Source organism: Ambystoma mexicanum, chromosome 5q (assembly GCF_040938575.1).
Source record: "Ambystoma mexicanum isolate Mex_15411 chromosome 5q, UKY_AmexF1_1, whole genome shotgun sequence".
NCBI lineage: Eukaryota > Metazoa > Chordata > Amphibia > Caudata > Ambystomatidae > Ambystoma > Ambystoma mexicanum.
This window is the reverse complement of record NC_090933.1, coordinates 1342186262-1342210478: the sequence shown is the minus strand read 5'-3', so window position 1 is coordinate 1342210478 and position 24217 is coordinate 1342186262. Positions and strand designations below refer to the sequence as shown.

General features: G+C 41.9%; 1 protein-coding gene and 1 non-coding gene across 3 annotated transcripts in view; both read right to left on the bottom strand.

Moving 5' to 3' along the window:
* The window catches only part of MAPK15 (mitogen-activated protein kinase 15), a 396607-nt gene that overhangs the window by 299628 nt on the left and 72762 nt on the right, over nucleotides 1-24217 (bottom strand). Inside the window, exon 3 of one of the 2 annotated variants that reach the window (XM_069621971.1) lies at nucleotides 7226-7521. In XM_069621971.1, coding sequence (XP_069478072.1) covers nucleotides 7226-7294 — 69 coding nt within the window. In that variant the 5' untranslated portion in view covers nucleotides 7295-7521. Of the gene's footprint in view, nucleotides 1-7225; nucleotides 7522-24217 lie in introns of those variants that run through there. The other variant, XM_069621972.1, reaches the window with a different exon arrangement.
* Nucleotides 61-190, bottom strand: LOC138499041 (small nucleolar RNA SNORA27). Its single transcript, XR_011279092.1, has one exon. It is a non-coding gene; the product is annotated as a small nucleolar RNA SNORA27 (small nucleolar RNA).

Sequence of the window (24217 nt, the reverse complement as noted above, 5' to 3'; positions counted from 1 at the left end):
GCTCTTTAGATCACAATGAATATCACCACAAATATTGTTAGAGGCACCTTTTCAGATATCAATTGTTTCCACAGACAGGGTACAAGTCAAATACTTATCTGCCTGTGTTTTAAAAGGATAGTTGCTCTGCCCCACTTGAATGACCAGTACAGACATCAAGAAGTCCAACTAGTAAAGTGAGAAGGGGGCTTTAAGCACAAAATATGACAGAAAATCAAGTTCAAAATACTTACTTGACTTGTTTGTTAGCAATCATGCCCACTGCGTGCTGGGTAACATTAAATATTCTTTCAGTCTTGCCATCGTAACATTTGTGTGGCATACCCTTTTGGATTGTACCCATGCCCTTGATGTCTACAATATCATCCTTCTTGTAAATGCGCATGTAGGTTGAAAGAGGGACTACTCCTGGTAATTATTCAATGCACCCAGTCCAGTTCATTCGCCAAAGACCAACAGCCAGCAGGAGACATAGTTGAAGGGGCGAGAGGAAGGCAAGATGGAGCAAAGATGTACTGGCCTGGGTGCAACTGTTACCAAGTAAAGATGTCAACCCAAATTTCAGTCTTTTTGATTTGGGGGTGGGGAGAAACAACCATTTTACAGAGTAATTTTCGGACGCATGTAGGAATAAAATGTGTAAGGTAGAAACAGAGGGTTAAATGAAAAACGTACAACAATGTGGGGGCTGGGGAAGGATGAAAAGATAGATATTGGGTACCCTCCATTAATAAAGGGAAAAGCTGAGGTTCATCATTATGACATGCAACCATTTTGCATTAAACCAATGCCTATCCTTTCGTAAAAATTGCACCCACAACCAAAATTCCACATTAAAATGTTTGACACAAGTAAATACAGACAGCTCATTAAAAAGGATGGTTTCAATTCTAGACTGTTGAAAACTGATCACCTCCAGCACCACCTTGTAATGCTGCATATATGTGGAGGGCCCAAACCATGTCCCACAGCAGGCTTTCAAAAACAAGGGACGGCCAAAAACAAGTAACCAATCTCTTCAAATATCTGCCAATGCTTAGCTTATTAGGCACAAGCGGGATGGTTTAGGCGATGTCCTATATTGTCAAGGGAGATAAAGTTGTAGATTTAGACATCAAAATCGGGGGCTAAAGACAACCATTTGGCAATCACCACTGCAGAGAGCACAGATTGACCAGCTCTTGGGCAGACATACTCAAACTGCAGAAACAATGCCCATCTTGTCCAATGAAGGGCAGTTACAAATTACTGTGGCTACAGCTTTATGTTGGGAACCATTTAGTTCAGGGAAAAGAATTATCTGCCGAGCTAAATGGATTTGAACAAGGCAGGTCAAACTTGGCCGCTACTCAATGGATCACTCGTGATTTGATGAAGGGATATCAAAGAAAGGATTAGATTCTGATCACATGACTGGCCTGGCTGTTAAGCCCAGGAAAAGTAGCTGACGGAAGCTAAGCAGATCCTTCCTCACCTACAGCCCAATGTCCACAGTGAGAGGAACAAATGGTAATTACCCTAAACTTTTCAGATAGGTCTGACAATCCCCATTAAGACTACATTCTCTGATGCGCTCTAAGAACAAAACATGTTGGGGCCCTTAAAGATCGATAGTTTATTCAGACAGTTTCCATCATATCTAACCGTCACAGGTTTCCTCCCACCCCCACCCAGAGACTGGAATGAGTAGTCCATGGAAAAGGGCTCCTTTGCCCTTTTAATACATTGCCATTGATGCTTAGAAACAGCAGTGCATCGCTGTTGCTGCAGTAGGCACCACTTGGGGCAAGAGCATACTGTGCATCCCAGCAACGGGAAGATCCACCCGCCACGGTTTATTCTTATTGTAACCACCTGCTGAGTTTGAAAATGTGGCCTTGTTAAAGTCGAATCTGGTTTGCTTGGGGATAACTGTGGTACTGTTAACTGCGTCTCATTAGGCTCTTCACACTCCCTAGAACCCTTGCCGCTGGTAGTACCTTTGTATTGTTGAGTGTACCCACCTGCCCCTTCTGTGTGTTCCATACTGTTCACACCCCCCCCCCCTGTGCATTTGAACTGTCTGCGAAGTACGGACACGATCACGAAGTGCGCACGTGTTCGCGAACACGTCATCATGCCGCGCACGTGCGTGCAGTATCGTGACACTGTCTGGAAGGTTCACAATGACGGTGGACGTTGATGAACGCAAAAACAAAGGAAAAAGTTGCAAAAAGTCTATAGAAGTGTTCAAAATGATGCTAGAAGGTGTGAAATAGCAGAGGTTTAAAGTGAAACTTTGTAAATTGGACAAAAATGTTGCTCTATGGGGGTAAGTATGCTATTAGTAAGTTGTAGAAAATTAGAATGCACTGGTAAAAAACGAATGAAATTCACTGAAAAAAACTTTGTTAAAGGGACGTTATGGTTACCAGTAAAACCAAAGAACCTCAGAAATTCGCCAGCTATGGTAAGCTAAGCAACCATAACTCACACCACCACTGTCCACTGCTAGGACTAAGACCATGGACATCAAAGATGATATCACGAAGGTCATTGAAGACACCCCAGCTACCCTTGACCCCACATATATGGTCACCATATATAATGTCGCCACAACCTTTGCCCAGCAACATTATGTATGGCGACCATATATATGGGGGTAATATTACTGGATACCTGGTGGTGGTAGTGATATATAAAAGAACGAACGGCAGCAAGCCATCAAAGGTGAAGCTAACGTGTTTTGCCGCAGCCACAAGTGAGGGAGCGCTTCCTATGGTGCTAGGGCAGGTAAAAGGGGCTGTGTGATGAGGTGTCAAAGTAGATCACTTCCATGGGCACAAACAGTTATCAATCATCCAATCGATGATCAGGGATAGACATGTAGATACAGACGTAGCATTTTGCACTGAATTATGCAGGTTAAAGATCATTTGGGTATCGTCAGCATAAATCTGGTAGGAGGTGGAGTATAGACCAACATGGGCTGAAAAAGACTTGAGATAGGTATAGAATAGTCATGGTGGCATAGTCTTGCGGTACACCGCAGGTTAGAACTGATGATCCTGAGGGGAATGGGCCTGGCATCACCTGCAGCTCCCTGCCCTGCCAAAATGAGGCAATCCATTCCAGGGACTGGCCTTTAATGCCCAGAGAGGAGCATTGTTCACCAGGTCAAAATGCTGCCTGATAAGTCAAGAAAGGCATGAATAGCTGGGGTGACTGCAACTAAGGGGTGCAGTAATGTTTCCCTCATGACGTGCAATGAAAGTTCGGTCCACCTGGAAGGGAACATCCATCACCCACTGATCTATGCTGCACACTTGGGTGGGTCACAGCTCCTACTTTGAGATTAACACTTAAATAACATGCTGGCTCTGATGATGCATAGTGTAATGACACACAGTAAAGGTGGACCACCAAAGAGCTGATGTTTGAAAAGGAAAACAGGTTGATGGGAGTCTGTATGCATGTGTAGTCCTGTTATTGTGGGTGTTGTAAATAGTACAGGCCGGTTGTCTAGTGTCAATAAATGTTCTTTTAACCTCAACCACGCATCCTTGTCAGCTGTAGTGTTGCATGTGAGCTCCAGTGTGAGCTGTAACCGACTAGTCACTTTCAATTCAATATGATTAGCATAGATGACTATTGGGCATGATTCGAGTGGGAAGGGGTGTGTTATGAGAACATATCATCTTGTGTAAGGTACATGAAGAGAGCTATCAGTATGCACCTGGAAGTATTAAAAGGAGTAACGTTGATGTGATTGCAAGGCACGGTCGACACTGATGTAGCTGGAATTCTGAAGTCGCATTCTGTTCTGAGTTTTAGGAATTCATTATTACCCAATGAAAGCAACAAAACACTAACATGAAACATATTACAGAAAACAGAAAACTTTAAGGCCGCTGTCCTCAAAGTACTCAATGGTCCTAGAACATAAAAGGACCCAGAACTTTAAAGGCCTGGGACACAGACTGTAAGTTGTCTGTCTGCAATATTGGATTGGTGGTTGGCACGTCTTCAGAATAGGGTCAACTATATTGAGACCATTCAATAGTCTTGTGGTGAAAAACAAGACTTCGTGAGACATGTCCCTTTTGTGGATTTGACGGATCGCTCCAAGAGATATGACAAGGTTTGAGACTTAGGGAAATATTACAAGGTACGAAGATGGCAACATTGTATATAGTGGCGGGATTAAAGGGTTACTAAGACTTCACAGAACCATCTCTTTGACATGGAGGACAAACAAGAACTGTTCATTAACTGTGTCAGTAAAAGAGTGGGCGGTGTCATAACAGGTAAAGTTAGATCTGAAGGACCAACATCACCAGAGGATATGTGTACTTCTCTCCACTCCGGCTGAAAGGAGAGGAATGATTTTCTGGACTGGACATCTCCTCTGCCATGGCTTTCGCAACACAATTCTGTATCCTTCCCAGGTGATCACCGGCACTGCTTTGCCCCTTTGCTGTTGGAACAGAGGCAATGAAAAGAGGAGGGCCCTCAGAAATTGCAAAATTTTTGTAATTATTTTAAAGCTACAACAGCAGCAGCACCCAACACTAATGAAATGCATGTTACCAACTTCTTATTGGCTTTGAATTCCAGGCTCAGGAAGTATTTTTTATAATTTCGAACCTTTCAACACTATTATGTTTCTTGAAGAATATTGGTATTGTACAATTCTGCAAGTGACATTGTTGCAGCCACTTACTTGGACCGGTTTCCTGTGGTTCTTCATGTGTCATGTTTAAATGTACTGTTTGATGCCAGAGTTTGGACATTCTTGCCTTTAAACATACAAAGTTTGGATCGGTTTCTTTTCTAGAAAGTGGATTTTAAATACTGGTCTCCATTTGCTTGGCACTGGAGTTTGTCAAACACAATTAGATTATCTAGATCTTTTAGAGAAATCTTTTTAGTTTATTGGTCATTAATATCTGCAACGCTTGGAAATGGTCCACTCTGAGTGGAGGGCAGCATCGGGGGGCAGTAATTGCATTAAAGCAGTGGTCTTCAAGCCCCCTAGAGAATAAAGTTTGAAGCCAAACCGCCGATCAATGTGGAAAAGGCCCTGAATGTAGGGAGGGAAGACGCAGCTAAGAAAAGCCTAGGGGTAGACGGGAGCAGGTAGCTTGCCAAGAGACTAACATCCCAGATTCAACCGGTTCAGTCTCCCAGGAGAGTAAATCTGAATTTTAACGGTCAATTTGAGTCCTTTCGGTTATGGGTAGATCAAAATTAGAACAAGAAGAATGACGGTTTAAAAATGAGGAACAGTTGAGGTTTGCTTATGTGATAGGTGGGCTGGGGCAGAGGGCCTAAGGATGGAATGGTATTTATAAAGCTCAACGCTAGTTGGGAAACAACGGAGCTCTGTACAAGGGGACGCAGCCATTAGTTACAGCATAGCATGGCCACAGATCCTCACACCCCATTATACTGGATTCTATTCTAATTCATTGTCACTGCCTTCTTGTCTATCACTCTCCTCTGCCCGTCCCCCTCCTTACTTTTCCCAGACATTGCATTCTCCGCTCTAGCTCTCCTGTCCGACATGTGCCTTCATTCTCCTATACCTGTTGTGTCTCCCTTCTTCCTCATCTGTGCTGGTTTATTCGCTTTTTCTCTTGGTCCCTCACCTTCTCCCTTGCCTTCTTCTTTCTCATCCCCTCAAACTCTCGTTACACCCATTCATTCTCATTCTGTTGGCCTCTTCTTTCTTTCTCCACGCATGTCTCTCCTCTTTGTCCTGATCTATCCTTAATTTCCATCCCTCTCATTCCTTCTGTATATTTTGCCCCTCTCCTCCAGTCTTACCATTGGTGATCTTAAATTCACGTTTTGCAACTTGGTTCTCTACCACTTCTCTTTCTCCATCTCATGTTTTTCCCCCTTTCCCACTTCAGTTCTGAGCTTTATTTTAGTTTCTCGCGTTCTGCCTATTCTCTTCCTGTATTATCCCTTCTGCTTTTGTTAGGTCCCTTCTTTCTATCCTTCCGACATTTCTTTCCTCTCTCTGTCTTCTTTCCCCCTTACCAATGCTTTCAGAGCTCCCTGTCTGCCATGTGTGTCTATTTGTAACTCCCTTTCATTGTGGCCCCAATCCTCTCCTGTTCTGGTGGTCCCTCGCCTTCTTGCTCCCTTGCACTTGGTCTCTCCCTAATGCCAACATCCTAACTCGTTCTTCAAATTTGTCTCTTTTTCTCTCTCCTATTCTCTCTCATCTTCCTTTCGTGTAACTTCAAACCTGTGTCCCTCTTTCCTTGATCTAGCGCCTGCTTTTCTAACTCCCAACTCTCTTCAGCTTCCCGGCCACCAATTCTGTTCCTCTCTTCCCCTCCCATGCTCTCTTATCCACCCTTTTTCACATTTCCTCTCTCACTAGTCCTTGTATGGGCTATTACTCCTGGTGTGGGGAGGAGGCAGAGGCCACCGTGCCCATTTCCTTATCTACTGTGTGTTGCAGACACAAAAGAGAAAGCAAACAAATACAGCATGGGTGTTTTCCCATGTGTGTTCACCTCAGCTGTAAATGCTGCAATGGCTGCTCAGCTGAGCAGCTAATTGTTCTCAGGCTGTAGAATTTGCACCCACCAGGCTTGGGTCCACGTAGAACCAGGAGGGTGCACCCCAGACATGAGTAGCAATGGATGGTACTGAAGCAGACCTGCTCTACGTGACATTAATGTGCAGTGATGTTTGCAGTGATGTTTACACACGGTATAATATGAATTAGTAGTGAAGCCTCTGTTGGTAATAGTAATGCTCGAGGATGGCATATCGTGGAGTGAAAGAGCAGCATCTGTGAAGTGAGGCGATACCAACAGATACATATTGTGTGCCGTGAAGTACCAGGGCAGATTTAGCTTTAGTAATCAGTAATGGCATTTATGTGTGGTTGGACTTGGATATAGGTGAAGCAGTCTCTGAACACCACTGATGCAGATGACTGGGCGATGTATACTGTGAAATGTGATTGCATCTGTGATGAGAAAACATGGCATGATGCATGCATATGATGCGGTTTTACGTTGTGAAGCAGCCTCACTCTATAGAGGTGACATTAATATGTGATAATGCTTTGATATGGTGTATTGTGAAGCCCCACACCAGCCTTTATGAACCGATATTAATTAATGGCGATGTTTACATCCATCGTATTGTGAAGTATTCAAGAACCATTGGTGAAGTGACATTACAGCCTGCTGATGAAGGAAGGAAGGTATATACTCACCCCCTTTCCCAGCCGCTTCTTGATCTCATACTTTTGGGATATGTGCTCTTCTACCTCTGGGACGCTCATGCTGAGAACCGTCTGGTTCAGTGAAAGTAGTGCAAGACCCCAGCAGGCTCCAGAGCAGCTCCCGCCTTCAGGAAGGGCTTTTCAGTACTCTGGCATCTCACTGCAGCCTTCGCCCCTGCTCAGGCTGGATCCTGCTTCACCGAGTTCAGCAGCGACTGGTGGTCATCACACTTCTTCCATTCCAGTTCATCTGGGGTCAGGGTGCTGATGAAGGTATCATTGCTGGGCTAGGGGAGGAGACAAGCATTACTCAAGGGGAGCAGGTTTTACAGAACACTGAACTTTTATGAGACTATTCCAATGCACTTAACAAGGAGCAGGGGAGGGTAACTTGAATTTCCAGGTCAGCTTGGGTGATGCAAAGTTATTACTGCCAGCGGGAGCTATTGCCTTACGCATACAGTAAGACTTCAAGTTCAGCTGCAGAAAAGGCCGAAGACAGGGATACCACTTTGACAGCATACTTCAAGTTGCATACACTTAGGAAATATATACATTTTTAAAAAAAAACAGAAATCCATTTGATTAAGCCGCTACACTGAGATTTAACAAAAACAATGATGGGAACCCTCCACCCAACGAGCACATACAATTAAGAGTGTATTTTGAATATCGACCCAGTAAAGTAGAAAGACTTCCAATTCCTCATGCCTGAGATGTCATTATGGGGAAAGTTGGAGCAAATGTAACCACACGCAGATGAAAGCTGGAAGACCACATTTGCACAAGACTCCATATATAAGAGACTAATATTGGGAAAGTTGGAGCAAGCATCGCCATAAGCAAATAAACACTGATAAAGAAGTTAAAAGGCAGTACTTGAACAAGTCTTCACATGCAGGATGCCCATATGGGGAAGCTTGGGACAAGTAGTATATAAAGTCAACTGTGCTATACTGGGTAACAATGAGAACATTGAAAGAAGCCCTGATAAATGGCCTTTATCAGGCAGTGAGCCTTTTGGGGAGAAAGATACCTGGCAGGAAAGTACACCAGGGGATCTATAAGGCCCAGAAGGAGATTCCTGACCAGACCGTATATCATGGAATCCATTTAAAGTGTATGAAAGAAAAAACATTGTGCAGAGATACCCGGCATGCGAGTATTCCAGAGGATCTAAAGAATCTATGGAAGATTTCCTGGCAGGGGTGTGATTAATCTAGTGAGATCATCACTGAGACCCCGGTATGGGCCTCCTCATGTGGCATGGGCAAGGCAGCCGCTACCTGATCCTGACCCTGGGGGCGGTATTATGTGGGAGGATCACATAGGAGGGGACTCAAATCAGGGGAAGAGATAACCTCTTTAACCCAAGATTCCCCTATCGTTCCTAAAACACTGGTGGCATTTTGTAAAATTGAAAAAATCAATGCAACTGCTATGCATCCAAACTAATTGCACATCAAAAACACCAAACCATTCTGGATTCAGGATCCATAATACCCTTGGTACTGGGACAAAGAGGAGGTGCACAGAGTTAGTAAGGATCAACAATGCCATTAACCATAATGCACAGTCTAGTTGTTGTAGACCACCACAACACCTGAGCAGGAATTTTTTATTTTTTATTTATTGACATATAGTTAATTTCAAACCTTTGTCCTTCTCAATTTCAACATTAATATACACACTCATTTAAAAAAATAAAAATAAAAGCGAGGTGAAAGTCATCCAAAGAGAAAAGAAACAATAAACAAATTGCCAAAGATAAAGGTCAATTAAAACAAATACATTACAGATCTCCCAAAACATTACATGTAGGAAAAGAAGTACCAATAAGGTTATCCAATTGGTTCATTTGCAATCTCAAAGTCTTTTCAGGACATTTGTACTTTTAATAGTAATTTTTTAACCCATCTCCACTCGCGGAAATAAATAGTTTCTAAGTATGCTTTTAAAGCAAATGTCTCATCTTGTTATCTTCTCCTTTGTATATATGCTCCCACCAGTCAGATATACTCCTGGACAGTGTCGCTGATATTAGACGTACAATATGTTTTGATCTCTGGGATATGAACTCCGGACATGTCAGATGTTGAAGTGATTCACCGGGTGCTTTGCAAAATCTGCATTCTCTCGTTCCTTCAAGACCCTTCTCCCTCGAATGTAGTATTTGATTAGTCAGTAGAAGATTTAACCTGAAGCGTAGAAAAAGATCAAGGAAGAATCTAGAACTGCCAGGGAGATTCTAGAGCTCCCAGCTCCAGGGATGGCTACCTGAAGGCCAAGCTCCTGCACCTAGGCTGAATAGGTTCCATGTAATAATGTCGCCACAAAAATATCGCCATGCAAAAATATCGCCATGCAAAAATATTGCCGAAAAATGGGCGTTTTTTGTGGCGACATTATTGCATGGAACATGCGGGGGACACTCCCGCAACCCCCAAACTTGTTTTTATTTCTTTTTGTTTAATTTTTTTTTTGCCCCTGACCCCATATATATGGTCACCCAAATAATATCGCCACGACATTTTCCCGGCGATATTATTTACGGCGACCATATATATGGGGATATTCTTACCTGATACTGCTGAATAACTGCTCTACGATGGCTGATGTTGGTGTACCTGATCCAAAGCAACCAGCTAAAAGACAGAAGGGGGATGTGGAGAACCTCCCTGATGACAGAGAATATCAAATTTTGAATCTGCTGACCAAGCTGAAATCAGATCTTACTGAGAGAAGAAGAAGAAATATATGTGGAACTTACTTCACATTTTAACAGGGTTGAGACCCACTTAAGTGAAGTGGATGATGGAGTACTTAAGTTGGGAGAACCAAGTAAATAATTTGCAAACTGGAAATGAGAGGCTATCCTTGAAGATCTCGGAACAAGAAACCTTTTCAGGGAGGAATGATGTAAGGATTGCTGGTCTTCCAGAAGACAGAGAGAGGCAAACCCATGGAGTTCATTGAAAAAAACTCTACTGAAGCTGGATCCAAAAGTGAACCTGGAAATGGAGAGGGCACACAGGAGCCTGGGACCCAAACCAGCAGCACATCAAAGACCCAGACATTTTGTAGTGATGTTTTTAAGATTTCCCATGAAAGAGCTGATTTTGAGAAAGGAAAGACCTTTCTCTGAGAGGGCATAAGGTGATGATATTCGGTGACTTAAGCCGGGATGTGCTGGACAAAAGAAAGGAATTTAACACTGCAAAAGGAAAAAGCAAGTACTACAAATCTTAAATACCATATGGTCTACCCAGCAATATTTCATGTGGTTATGGATTGTGGGTTGTTTTCTTCCAATGATAGCAAAAATGCAGATGTTTTTCTTAGTGATTTGGAGAAAGATCAAGCCTATTGAGGCTACTGCATCTGTGGGCCAAAAGACCTAATTTTCAAAAAAGAAAAGATAAGCAAGATCAATTGGTTTAATTGACATTTTCTTTCTTTTTTACTTATTACTTATTTTTCTTCTCATTTTTCATGTTTTCCTAGGTAAAACTTGTATTTGGTTTTCCTTTAAAAAGTACTGTAGCCGTTTTTTTCGTTTGGCTTGAATCTCGAGCGCATTAGAGGAAGAGGCCGAGCGAATGACGTGCAGCTGGAGGGGAAGAGAATGTAACTGCGCATGTACGTGCAAGTCTCGATTATTTCGGAGATTGGGTTTGACTTGCGAGCATTCGGAACAGCGTTTGCATGCTACAAGAAGAGCCGTAAGAGGGACGCATTCCATGGAGTCGGGATTGCCTTCCTCCCATTGAAGTCGCAGATGGCGAACGGAAGCATTGATCATTGACATGCTTGCGGTAAGGTGTGCTCGGTTCACATTGCAAAGATCAGGGCTGCTGTATTCATGGGAGTAAGTTGCGGGATGCAAACGAGAATGTTTATTGACTGGGGGAACTCAATATTCGTGGACTACAACAATGAAACAAATTAATATTTATAACTTATTTTTCTGTTGCCCATTTTTCACCCAACCGTAATGTCTTTGGTGTTGCAACCATCGTGTTGCTCGTTATGCTCATTCCAATTTACTTTTACTCTTTACTGGAATACTTTTCAAGACGACAGCGAGGGGAGGGGATGTGAAAAACCAGAAGGGGCCCCGTAATACGCCTTCAAATGTATCCGTGGAGTGGGGAGCAGAGTAATTCTGTTTTCATAATTGTATGAAAATGTCTTGATATTTCAGATGTCTACAAAAACAATTTAGCCACCAAGTGTTGCTCACCTTCTTGTGGACTAGAGGAGCATCAGGGAGGCTAATGGGGTTAGCTCTGCCAAGTGTTTAAATGATGTTGGCTTCGGCCTGTTCAAAGTACACATCTTTCTAGTTAAATTGCCTGAGATAGTTTACAGACATAGTACTAGCTGATACTAAAATGTCAGGGCGATTTTAAAGCGCGTTATTAATTTGGGATTGAGTTCTGGCTGTTTGGTTTGGCACTGCTTGAACCTAGTCAGTTTTATAGTTGCAGGGGGTATGTTTACTTTGAAGTGGTACATGGAGTATTTCCTTCACGCATAGGCTGTAATGTAAATCTACAGACTTGGCGATGCGGTTTATTGGTGAAAGTAAACAAAAGTTGGGTTCCATTGATATGCAACTATCCTAGGTTAGTGGGTACATTTAGATGGCTTTAATGTACATGTATTTTATTGTCTAAATGACAGAATGCAGAATGCGCTAGCTGAAGGGTTGGGGATTAAGTGTAACACTAAATTGTGTGCAGGAACGAAAATGTGCAGAGTTAGTAGGAAGGTATGGCCTTCTTGTTATGCGAGTGTTGGGAGAATCTAACTTATGTGTACAGGGGGGAATTGCTGTAGCGACCATTAGCGAAACCTAGCCATCTGCAAGGGATGGGAAAAACTCATATGGATTGCGCTAAGTATCATATAATGGAGAGGTAGAATATACAGAGGTTATAGGGGCATCTTTGTAGCCTGAACTATCCCGATTGGGATGTTCTGGAACTGATGTTTCTGTTGCTCTTACTGATTGGTTGGTCTCAATCCAATTCAATGCATTCTGGTCGTCTTAGGGATTGTCAATAATAGTAGAGTGGGGATAAATACTTTTGGGGTTGTAGAAATATAGGTACAGGCTTTGGAGTCACTATAGTTTGGAATAGTGATGATTTTGTATATATTGCATCTCAGAATCACCTTGCTGGGTGGCGAGGTGTAGTGCTTTACATGAAATTGATGTGACAATGTGGTTTGTCTGTGTATGTCATTGTTATGTGTTGTCTTGTATATACTGTTGAGATATGTAATCCTCTGATATATAAATGCTTTTTTAAAGTTGGACATTGTTATGCGATTGCACCTCCATTTAGGCTTGCATCTTTTGGAATATTGTCATGATTGACTCCTCTAATGCTTCTGTAGACTATCCAACCTCTTATGTCCTGTCTTGAAGAAAGAAGATGGAGATAAGGGTCTTAACATTCCTAACATTCTTAACATTCCTAGGAAGAGGAGGGAAGTTCTGACCAGATTGAAAAGAGAGGATACGGACATTGCACTTGTGCAGGAGACTCACCTGTTAGAAGAACACACGCATCTCCTTAAGAACACTCCGTTTACTAGAATTTTGTTAAACTGTCATAGTTACAAATCAAGTGGAGTGGGAATATTATTATGTAGGGGTCTGAATTTGAGCATAGAGAAAATAGTGATGGATGGGGATGGGTGGGCGATTCTGATAGATGCTAAATATGTAGGCAGATTAATCACAATAGGGTCTATTTATGGTCCGTCTACGGGCGGGAGTGATTTCTTTAGTAAGATGTTGACACTATTGGGTGAGATGAATGGGGAGTATATGGTCCTGGGAGGTGACTACAATTGTGTTCTTGATGGAAGAATGGACCGTGTTAGGGAGAATTCTCCAGAATGGCTAATTTCCCTTACCTACTGAGTCCCTCAGCAGCTTTGCTGGATTTCTGGGGTTTATATTTTTACCTGGTAAGAGTGTGAGCCTTTTTTCCCCACCCTTACATGTGTTTTTACTGTGTGTGTTTAACATTTTCTTGTGTTCATAGACTGCAGAGCCTCACCTACTCCATAGGCATCATCTTTTTACTGTGTGTTACACAGCAGCTTCACTGCAGTGACACAGGGTCGTCTTTTTGACTTCCCAACTCCGGCTCCATTTTCTGAGACGGACTACTGTCTCTCAGAACATGTAAAGTTGCCATTGACTTTATTAGTCTCTTTTAAAACTCACAGACCGAGTACAAACTATCTTACATAGAGTTATGGACAGGGTTAATACATTTTTGTCTGTTTCTCTTGGAGCATTGTTTCACTCCCTTTTCATTAAGACTTCGCTGGTGGCAGTGGTAACTACCCTATTTTTTCCTACCGCGGTTATCTTAAATAACCCTGGTATTGTTTTAAGCTAACTTGGTAGCCTCAAACTTAAACCCACTAGACCATATATGTTTTTATACGGTTCCGGCTGGGTTTAGTCGCCATTTCTTTTTGTAAAAGTCTTTCTCGTGTTTTACTCTGCGCGCCAAACCAGGTTTGGTTCCTTTGTTCGCTGTTCTTTCGCGGGCTTCTGCACAGAAGCCCTCCTTAGGCGCCTGCATGTCTGGGGGGGACAGGATGTGAGGGAGGGGGTTGGAGACCCATGTCGCACTCTGATCCGATTGGCTGTGGTGACTGTCCCAGCGGGACAGCCACCCTGCTGCGTGATTGACAGCCAGATTGTGTGAATGGGGGACATCTGCATAAAAAGCAGGCCTCTGGGTCTGGAAAGACAAAGTCGCTACTGGAATGAGAGAACCGAAGAGGAGCCGACAGAAGAGGACCCCTACAACGACTGAACCGCCCGGTGAAGCCCTGCTGCCAGGTCCGAATCTTCATACTCCAACGAAAGGGAAGATCTGCAAAGAAACTTCTCCCCTTCAGCTGGTGGGACCAACCAGTTCACCCAAACTCTAAGCTAGTATCCCTTCTCTGGTCGAATTTGCTGTACAGAGCTACAGTGAACCGGAAAGATAGGAGGAACGGACCCTGCTTGCGTTTTAAGGAGTGCACCCTTTATTCGTTGCTTTGCTCTGCTGCTGGTTTCTTCTCTGGGCAGTGCAGGACCCTCCAGTCTTCCTACTTCGTTTCAGTCCGACAGTCACTTCAGGAACCATGAGCCTGCAGGAGCAGCCAGGAACGTCCGCCTCAACTACAGCCTTCTTCTCCATTTAAGGTACTGTTCAAATCTGGTTGTTCGTTTCGTCCAGCTGCAGTGAAAGTGTGTGAAACCTTTTGCCAATCCGAGGGCTTGTCCTTCTCCATTCTTTAAACTAACTTTTCTGCCGACCACCTTCGCCCGGAACTCTTGGCAAAGACTTAACCGCAAACTACCCTAAACTGTCTGATCTTGAGCAAAAGACTCTTACCCATTGACTTTGGGCCAGTCCCTGATTGAATCTGATTTCATCACTGTAGTTCCTTTTTCTAGATTGCTCTTCTTACTTACTTGTTGGTGCTGCTCCACTTTTGTCTAACTTTGTCTTTCCCTCCCTTTTAAATTGCTGGAGTGCCATTTTGCTCACACTTCATTTTGAGCCTAACTTGTCCAGAATCTATTGGGTGTGATGTAGTGTATTAAGAGTGCCATTTTTCAACTGTTTTACTTTAGTGAAATGGTATACAACTGATGTGTAAATAAGTGTATATTCTTTTACTCAGAAACCTTGAGTCAGTGTTTGTTTGAATCATAGTTAATTGCTGTCCTTTGTGTAACTATTGATACTGCTCACTTACACTTGGGATAAGTCTGGCTGCTCAGCCATCGCTACCACTTTAACTGTGTAGTACAGGCTTGTACCATATGTGAATTTGTACTGTCACTTGTAGTCTTAATTGTGTGTGGTGGTCCCAAAGGGTACTGCATATAATTCTGCCTAACAGACCGCTCTGCCCATTGCAGATATACTGCAGAGAGCACGAGCAAAGTGTTCAATGAGTTCTTACATAGCCTGGACCTAGTTGATGTTTGGAGATTCATGCATCCCGGGATGAAAGAATGTTCCTTTTTTTCCACAGGTCCACGATTCGTACTCAAGGATTGATTATTTCCTAATCTCGGATAGGCTTGTTGAAAGTGTTTCCAATGTAGAAATTAAGGAAAGAGGTATTTCAGATCACTCCTTAATGACGATGCGATTGAACATGGGAAGGGCACGGTCTGGAACTAAGTGGCGCTTGAAGACTTATATATTGCAGGAACAAGGAGTGCTTGAGTCTCTACAAGAGTTTACTAAGAATTTCTTTAGCATAAATGAAGGATCCGCATCCAACTTAATGTTTGGGATAGCTTTAAGCATCGATTAGGGAGGAGCTGATGAACATCACAGACCGCACGAGGAAAAAGGGGATGTTAGAACTTAAGAGGCTGGAGAGTGAGTTGAATACCTGTCAGAAGAAATATCAATTGACAAGGAGTAGCGAGGATAAAGCGAATATGGAGGGATTAAGGGAACGCCGGAGATGGATTCCCAGTATGAGAGAGGTATGTTTTTCATGAGGCAGAAATTCTGGCAACAAGGGGACAAGAAAGGTAAACTATTAGCAAATAGGTTGCGTGGTTTAACTGACAATTCCTTTGTGCAGAAAGTAGAGGGTGATGCGGGAGAATATAAAATCAAGAAAAGTGAGATATGTGAAAGTTTTAGGAAATTCTATGAGTCACTATACAGTGAAGATCAACTCCCAGCATATGCAGACATGGATAGGTTTTTTGATAAAATTACTCTGCCAAGGCTGTCTGACGACCAAGCTGTAGCTGTTGATAGACACATTACAGGGGAAGAAATAATGATGGCCATTAAACAGCTTAATACAGGTAAATCACCAGGCTTAGTCTTCCTGTTGAGTTTTACTGGGCACTGGGTCACGTGTTGTCACCGTTTTTATGTACCCTATATAATGGTTATATGTCTGATGGGATTGTATGCCGTAGGATGAAAGGAGCTTGCATTGTGGTGATCCCGAAACCAGGCAAAGACCATAAAAAGATGTGAAAATTATAGACCGGTATCGGTATTGAACGTTGATCTTAAAATATTCACTAGAATAATGACTAATCGGCTAGACAAGTGTACTGGAGACCTGATTAGTCGAACCCAAGTTGGCTTTATGAGGGGCAGATATGGGTATGACCATGTGAGGACACTAACTGATGTAATGGGACTCCCGAAGGAAAAGGTTCAAAATGCGCTTCTCATTTTTATGGATGCGGAAAAAGCCTTTGATTGGGTTAACTGGACCTTCTTGGATCGTACACTTAGGGAAATCGGTTTCGGGGATACCTTTATACGAGTAATTAAAATGCTGAACTCCTCCATTAGTGCTAGAGTCTGGGTCAATTGTGTTATGTCTTCTCCATTTTTCGTGTCAAGAAAGAGTAGACAGGGTTGCCCGTTATCACCATATCTATTTAACTTAGCAATAGAACCACTGATTGCATATATAAAACAGGAGCAGAGCCTTCATGGACTTAAATTTGGGGGTAATGAAATTAAAATCTTGTGTTATGCAGATGATATGACTATCATTTTGACAAACCCGCTGGAAGGGAGTGAAACGTTGAAACGCATGTTCAAAGAAGTGGGATCATTGTCTGGCCACAAGATAAACTGGTGGAAGACAGTGGTCTTTCCCCTAGATGTTGGCCATCCAAGGAGTGATATGGGTTCTTGGAATTGTCAGTGGGAGACAGGGGCAATTAAATATTTGGGAATTTACTTTGATGGCAGAATATAATATTTCACACATTTTGGAGAAGATCCGGAGAGATATATCCAAATCGGATCGCTTAACGATGGGACTTTGTGGAAAAATAATGCCATCAAAATGGTTCTTTTACCAAAAGTACTCTACATTAATCAATCCATCCCCTTGAAATTCACCATGAAGGTCATCGGTAGAGTAGATAAGGTCTTTCAAGAGTTCCTATGGGGGGAAGGTAACAGACTTAAGATTTCTAAACACATTTTAGCACGCATGTGAAAGAATGGGGGGTTTGGATACCCTAATCTAGTGAATTGTTGCACTGGGTTTGTTCTTGGAAAATCAACAGTTTATTTCTCTGAAGCTAGCGAATATGTCCCATACTGGCAGATTATTGAAAGTGAACAATTCTCACCTTATGCTCTGCGGGATATGTACTCTATGTCTAAGATGCCAAACTCTACGAGGAGATTACCCAACATGAGTACTACTAGAGAGGCCTTACAAAATTGTATGGCAGTCAAAGGGGAAAACATTTGGATACACTGCGATGCATCTCTATGGCATAATGCAGGTCTACAGATAGCTAATAAAACTCTGAGTTGGCAAAGCTGGATAAAAAAAGGTGTCCTGAGGATACGTGAGGTCTGGGAAGGTGGTCATATGATTTCCTTTGAACGTCTTAGAGAATCTTTCAGGATAGGGGGTAGGGAACGCGCACGTTATAGGGATCTAAAGGTTCTTTTGACGGAACGGCGGGAAAAGCTAGGGGATCGTATGAAAGAGAGACCCGCGGTCTGTGAGGTTGTCCGTTCTGTTCCATGTGCAGTCTCAACGTACATGAGCCTAATGCCAATAGAGGACTTGCATAGGGAAGCGTGGGAAAAACTTCGCCAGGCTTGGGTGGAGGAACTGGGTATGGACATTCCAAGTGAAGAATGGGAGCATCTGCATCATGTAGGTGTGCAATCGAAAATTGATTTGGGACTAAGGTATGTTTGGCAAAGGATTCTACGTAGATTGTATTGGACCCCTGCTCGAATGGCCAAACTAGGACTATTGCATAATGATGTCTGTTGGGGGTGTGGTCTTCATGGGGGTACCTTACTCCATATGCTATGGACATGCTCAAGGGTGTCCGCCTTTTGGGGTGAAGTCCTGAATAGATTGGATATTATACTGGAGGACTCACTACCACGTACATGTTATTCAACAATTTTGTTATCAAGCAAGGAGAGAGGAAAGAAGACCAAAGCAAGAAAGGAATGGATTAACAGGGTATTGTTAATAGCGACTAAGCAAATATTAAAAGTTTGGAAATCAAGAAAAAAGCCAAATGTAGATGATTGGCTGTTAGATGTCTGTACTTTGTCTTACTATGAGAAAGTAATGTTAATGAAACAGAAGCGAGCAGAGGATTATCTTCAAATCGGGGGTTCTTTTAATGAATTATACAGCTGAACGCATTAACCACATAATTTAATTTCTATATGACGTAGTTGGGGGATTGTTGCGATTTCTATATACTGTTTTGTATTGTGTTTGTTGATGTTGCATTGTCTGGTGTAGTCGGCTTTTAGAATTTTACTATGTGATAGAGATTTGTAGTAGTTTATTAAAGTTTTGTTTTTATGTATCTCAACATTGTTATTCTGATTGTTTGATTAATTTATGCATTTTGTAATTTGAGTGCAAATCCCTAAAGTTATGGATATGTTGATGTCGCCTTGCTTTTGTACGACTTATTCTGAAATAATATATAAAAAGATCAACAAAAAAAAGAAAAAAAGAAAAACATCACAATGTTCTGAGCTAGGAAATTTGCTTAGCTTAAATATTTCGGGAGGACATTTACTGGTCTTGTATCGTGGCCTAGGTTTGCATATAGCTCATATTGGGATTTTTTCCGATTCGGTCTGTATCCAGTCCCGTCCCCTTAATTTTCTTTGCTGCATCCAGATTCGTTTTTAAAGTTTCTAGTTTATATTGACTTTGGCAAGGATAGCTCTGGCAATGTTGGTACCACAGCTTCTGCACACAGTCCATTTCATTTTGCTCCTTGCATAGAAACATATCAAATTGAATTGATGTGTCATGTGTAAGGAGTTTTCGAAACAGAGACAGACTTCCATGCAACCACTGAAGAAATTGAAACTAGCCCCAGCTCATGTCCGATTATGCTGATGGGCGTACACTTTGGCAGATTCAGGATTTTTCTCCAGAACATTCCTTCCAATACCGTCCATTCCTACCATGGGAAGCAAAAGGCAGTTTCAGCTGTGTACACAAGGATTGGGACAACTTTTTGTCTGTAGAATTTTAGAATAGGTACTAAGGAAATTTTTCTGTATCTTCTGTATATTATCGCACCTTGGGTGGTCAAGTTCTTCGTTTTCAATCTTAGTTCTTCGATGCATGGTTTGTCACATATGCTTTGGTTTATATCTACACCACCGAGATATTGCATATTACAAACTTGAACAAAGGAATTCTTTCACAGACGCCATCTGAACTTTTCTCGTCTCCTTTTCCCTCAGGCTCGTTCCAAGACCATTATCCCAGATTTCGGGATGTTTATTTTTAGCCTGTTTCTTTTGATGTATAAATAATTTCTTTGTATACCAACTGGTGTCTGGTCTAAAATGACCAGACGTCTGCGTAGAGCATCCAGCTCATACCATGACCGTTTATTTTTGGGGGAAAGGCATCAACTTCTTCTAGTGTTTCTTTCCCATTGGATATAAACAGTTTGAACAATCCAGCTGCTAGTGGGCAGCCTTGTTTCAATACGCAGGAGGTTGGTATATCTTTACTTAATAGGCCATCATTATTTAATCTGATTTTGATGGAGGTATTGGAATATAGGCCGTTTATTGGTCCCAAGATGTGATTTGGGCATTTCCATTCAACCATTTGTTTCCATAAAAGATCTCGGTCCACACTGTCAAAGGCTTGTGCTAGTTCTATGGACGCAATGTATATTTTTGTGCTCTCTTGGAGTGATCTTAACTTAAGGATATTCAATATGAGCAGATTTAGGCAGCATCCGTCTCCTTTAACAAAGCCCGTTTGTCGTAGTGGCCCGAGCTCAGTACCCACTACTTGCGTCTTGATAGAATAATTGACGCAAATATTTTCCCTAACAAATCCAGTAACGCAATCGGATATTAGTTCTTCGGGTCAGATCTTAGGCCTTTCTTGACGATGGGGATCACAATTGCTGTATTCCAGGAGTCTGGTATTTCGTTTTTGGAAACAATCTCTTCAAATAGTACCAAGCAAAAATCTGCCCAGTCTGCAATGGCTTCTTTTAACATGAGGTTCGATAGTCCATTTGGGCCAGGAGCGCAGAAATTACTGGCTTTGTTAATTAATGTGACTATCTCTTGAGGTTTGTAATCAAGTTCCCAATTGTCTTGTAATGAACGATTTTCATAATTGATGTCAATTGGAGTTTCCCCATATAGTGTACCAAGGAATTGTGACCAAGCTTCCTCCTCTACAGCATTATGTTGTAATGTTTTTTGGTTTCCATCTATATTTAGAACTAACCATAACTATCTAGAGTAAATTCATGCCAACATTTTCAGCATATACTCTGCGTCTTTTTGAATGGTTATCCCCATGTGGTTTATTATCCAGTTTTTATATTTTTGTTCACTTTTTTTTAATCTGGCTTTTGATCAGAATTCCTTGTTTCAGCTTTAGTATTCTTAGATCTTGGTGCAACTCTCTTTTTTTCTACGATTTCTTGATCATATCTGTGTATCGGCATAAATTGCGTTTTTAGACCAGGTTTAATAGTCATGCTAAATTCGCAAAATAGAGGCAGAAAGTTTAGGCCCATTATATTTTCTTGTAGAGCTTTTTGAAAATACTTGTTCACTAGCTGAATCTCATGTGCCTTCATCCCACTTCAACAGTTTTTGTCCTGCTTTCTTTTTTTTCTTGAAGCGGGAGCCACAGGCACAATTTCACCAGGTCATGATCGCTGCAAGTTGTTTTGATTATTCTTAGTGATTTTATCAGATGATGCACATTACTGACACTAAGAAGTAATCTAAAATTGACGATTGGTTTCTTCTTCGCCATGTTGGAGCTGCTGGTATGTCTCATATAGTATGCAAGTCTCGCTCTTTAGTTTCTCTCATCCATTTGTCTAGTCTTGAGAGGTTCTTGCACATGTGTTTCTTATTGTCTTTTTCTTGGATTATCAAGGTGTCAGATCTGTATTTGAGGCAGTTCATGTTTAGATCACCACATAAAATGTGCATGGCATCAGGATATTGAATTCTGCAGTTGTCCACTGCCGCCATTGCTTCATTAACAAAACATTTGTCCTGCCACGACAATCGGATTCCAATAGAGGTTTAAAATTATGATGAATGGTGAAATGTAGTCTTTTGATTTCTCTACCTCCAATACCATTAATTGCATGAAGTGATTAGGATTCCTTTTTTCAACAATCTTGAGACCTATCCCAGCTTTTATCAGCGTTATACCAGATGATGGTCTTCCTTGTTGATTTTTCTTTGTAGGATTTATCAATAGTGTGTAACTTTCCACGAGTGGGGGAGATGTCAGCCATGTTTCTTGGAGACGAGAATGTCCATTGTGTCAAGGTTTGCACACACATTGTTGAAAAGGTGCTTGAAGCCTCGTGTATTCAGGCTTCCGATTCTAAGTATGTCTTCAGCCTTTAATTCTGTAAGCTATTGCGTTTTGGCAGAATTTAGGGATTTGGATAACCATTCCCAATTAGTTTCGGTAGGTGTTTGAGCTTTTTTATGGTCCGCACACTTATTTCTCTTTTTCTCTCATGGATGTTCTTGATAGTGATTTTGATGGGAATTAAAAGGGACTTCACTCCGGGCTTCACGTTCTGTAGGACCTCAATGAGTAGGTCTAAATGCAGTTGAATTTCTAATAGATGAACTGTCTCTTCGGGGTCTCTTATGGCAATACTAGCTGTTTTCGTGGAACAAAGTGATTGGGAGCTTAGTTCCTAATGGCCAAAGTGTTTCGGCTTCAAGGAGCAGGGCTTGCATCATTCTTGAGGCTATACGCAGACAAGCGCAATCGTATTGATTAGGGAGTGGAAATTCGATTGCTGCTATGTCACAAGACTCTAGACTATGCAGCCTGCGTATGAGCTTGAACAAACTGAAAACATTTGAGCGGTTAAGCATCAGTCCATCATTTAATGGAAGGAGTCGTTCAAGATAACACACAGTTGTTTACCAACGTGTGATATTCCAGAATCTTTTATTGTGGCTGTTTCTCTCTGTATTTCTATATTCGAATACAGATCTATGTTCTAGGCTGTCGATTGGTTTTGTGTTCCCGAATACTTGTTTAGTTGGTCTGGTTTTTAAGTTCATTTGTGTGCTTCTATTACTTTCAATTAGTAGGCAGGCTTCGTGATGATTCGTCAGACGTGCATTCCTATTGATTGAGTCTGTAGAAAGTAGATTTTCCCAGTTTCATGATTACACACAATTTTTGTACGCCTGTCTTCTAGCATTAGGAATTCAATATTCTCAGCAGGTTTGATGGCAATGTCGTCCTTCAGGTTTCTCAAAGCCCTTGGAGGGTTCCGACAGCTGGTCGGTGATGAAATATTCTACTGGAATCACTAAATGAATCATTTCACCGTTTTCGGATTCTTCTTCATAGATTTCTGCATCACTATTGGCTTGACCATCGGTCTCAGACAGTGTTTTATTTTGTTTCTCCGCAGTTTTGTTCTTTTCTCGAGTCGCATTCTCCGATAGGCCCTTTTCACATTTTGGGGGAAGGGAGGCGGACTTTAGATTACGAATAAAGCCACGGGCACCGCATGCTTTGGTCACTTGTTTTCCTGGTATATTTTTGGAATTTTTTGTTTGTGAATGAGTATTGTCCCATCGTTTCTTTTTCTTTTTCTTTTCCAGTAAGTCATCGTTTCTTTTTCTTAAGTGAATAAAAGATCTGAATTAGCCTCACTACTATCCACATCAACCGTTATCCTTTTGATACTTGGCAGTGTGTCTGCCGTTGGTAAACCTGATGTCACGAGGTTTGAGGCTGCCATTTGGATCTCAGTACCTTGTGCTTCACGACCATTCTCAGCTGGTGGTAAAACCAAATCTGTGACTGATTTCTCTTGATCTTTAAGCTGATCTCTCTGGTCTGTATTGGTCACTGAAGGTATTAGCACAGTGGTAGAGATAAAAGTTGAAGCTCTTTTGTCCGGCTGATCGCGAGTTGTTACGAGGGATGAGGCAGGTTCAATTTTATTAGATATTCTGTCGATCTAGCCATTAAAGATGTTTGGGTTTGTTGTGGACATAGATATGGGCAGGCTACTGTTTGATCCAATTGTAACCTCAGGCTCTAAATGAGATCTTTTTGTTGATTCTTTGCCCCATTTTAAGATTTCCTTTGCTACATCAAGCTGGATCTTTGTGTTTGTGCCAATGTCCCTCATATGGTCGCATAACAGCTTTTGTAGCAGGTTTTCCGAGTCAGTTTCTCGAGCTAGCCTTTGTTGCAGAGAAGTTGTAAATATGTCCATATGGATTAATTTGGTGTGGGCTATGGCTAGCAGTGGTGGCTGATCCTTAAAGCTTTCATGAATAGATTTGTATAGCTTAAGGAATGGGGCCACCGCAATTGTTAAGGCTGGCATTAAATTGTACTGCGTTTGCAAAGGCTAAAATTATTTCTGCGATCCTAGACAGTGACATCTTCGACCATATCTTTTTTGTGGTGTGCTGTTAAATCAGTTACTTTTACGGGTGCTCATAGAATCCACAAAGGTTGCAAAGGCAGTTCACTATTCGTTTGTACAGACTGTACGATCGATCGCGTGTCAGAATTCTTATTCTGCAATACTGCTGCATTATTCCTAATAATTTTTCCTTGCAAAGTTTGCAGTGCATCTGTGTTGAAGGAGAATGAATTCAATGGGTTGGTATCGGTCGGTAGATCACGTTCATTTGAGAGACCATGGTTATCAAAACCAAAAGGTGTGCATCTTAGCGGAAATAAGGACTTCAATGTCAACAGATTGTTTTATGTTTTGTGCTTGTGTTTAATTTTTGAACATTTGTGTCGCCTCTAGTGTCACACACAGAAATTGGGACGGGACTACTTCTAATACCATGCTCTTGTTCGGTTCTTTATCTCCGTTGCCGTTGCCGACATCCGTTTTAGCGTATGTTTTCTTGGGCAGGTGTGACTACT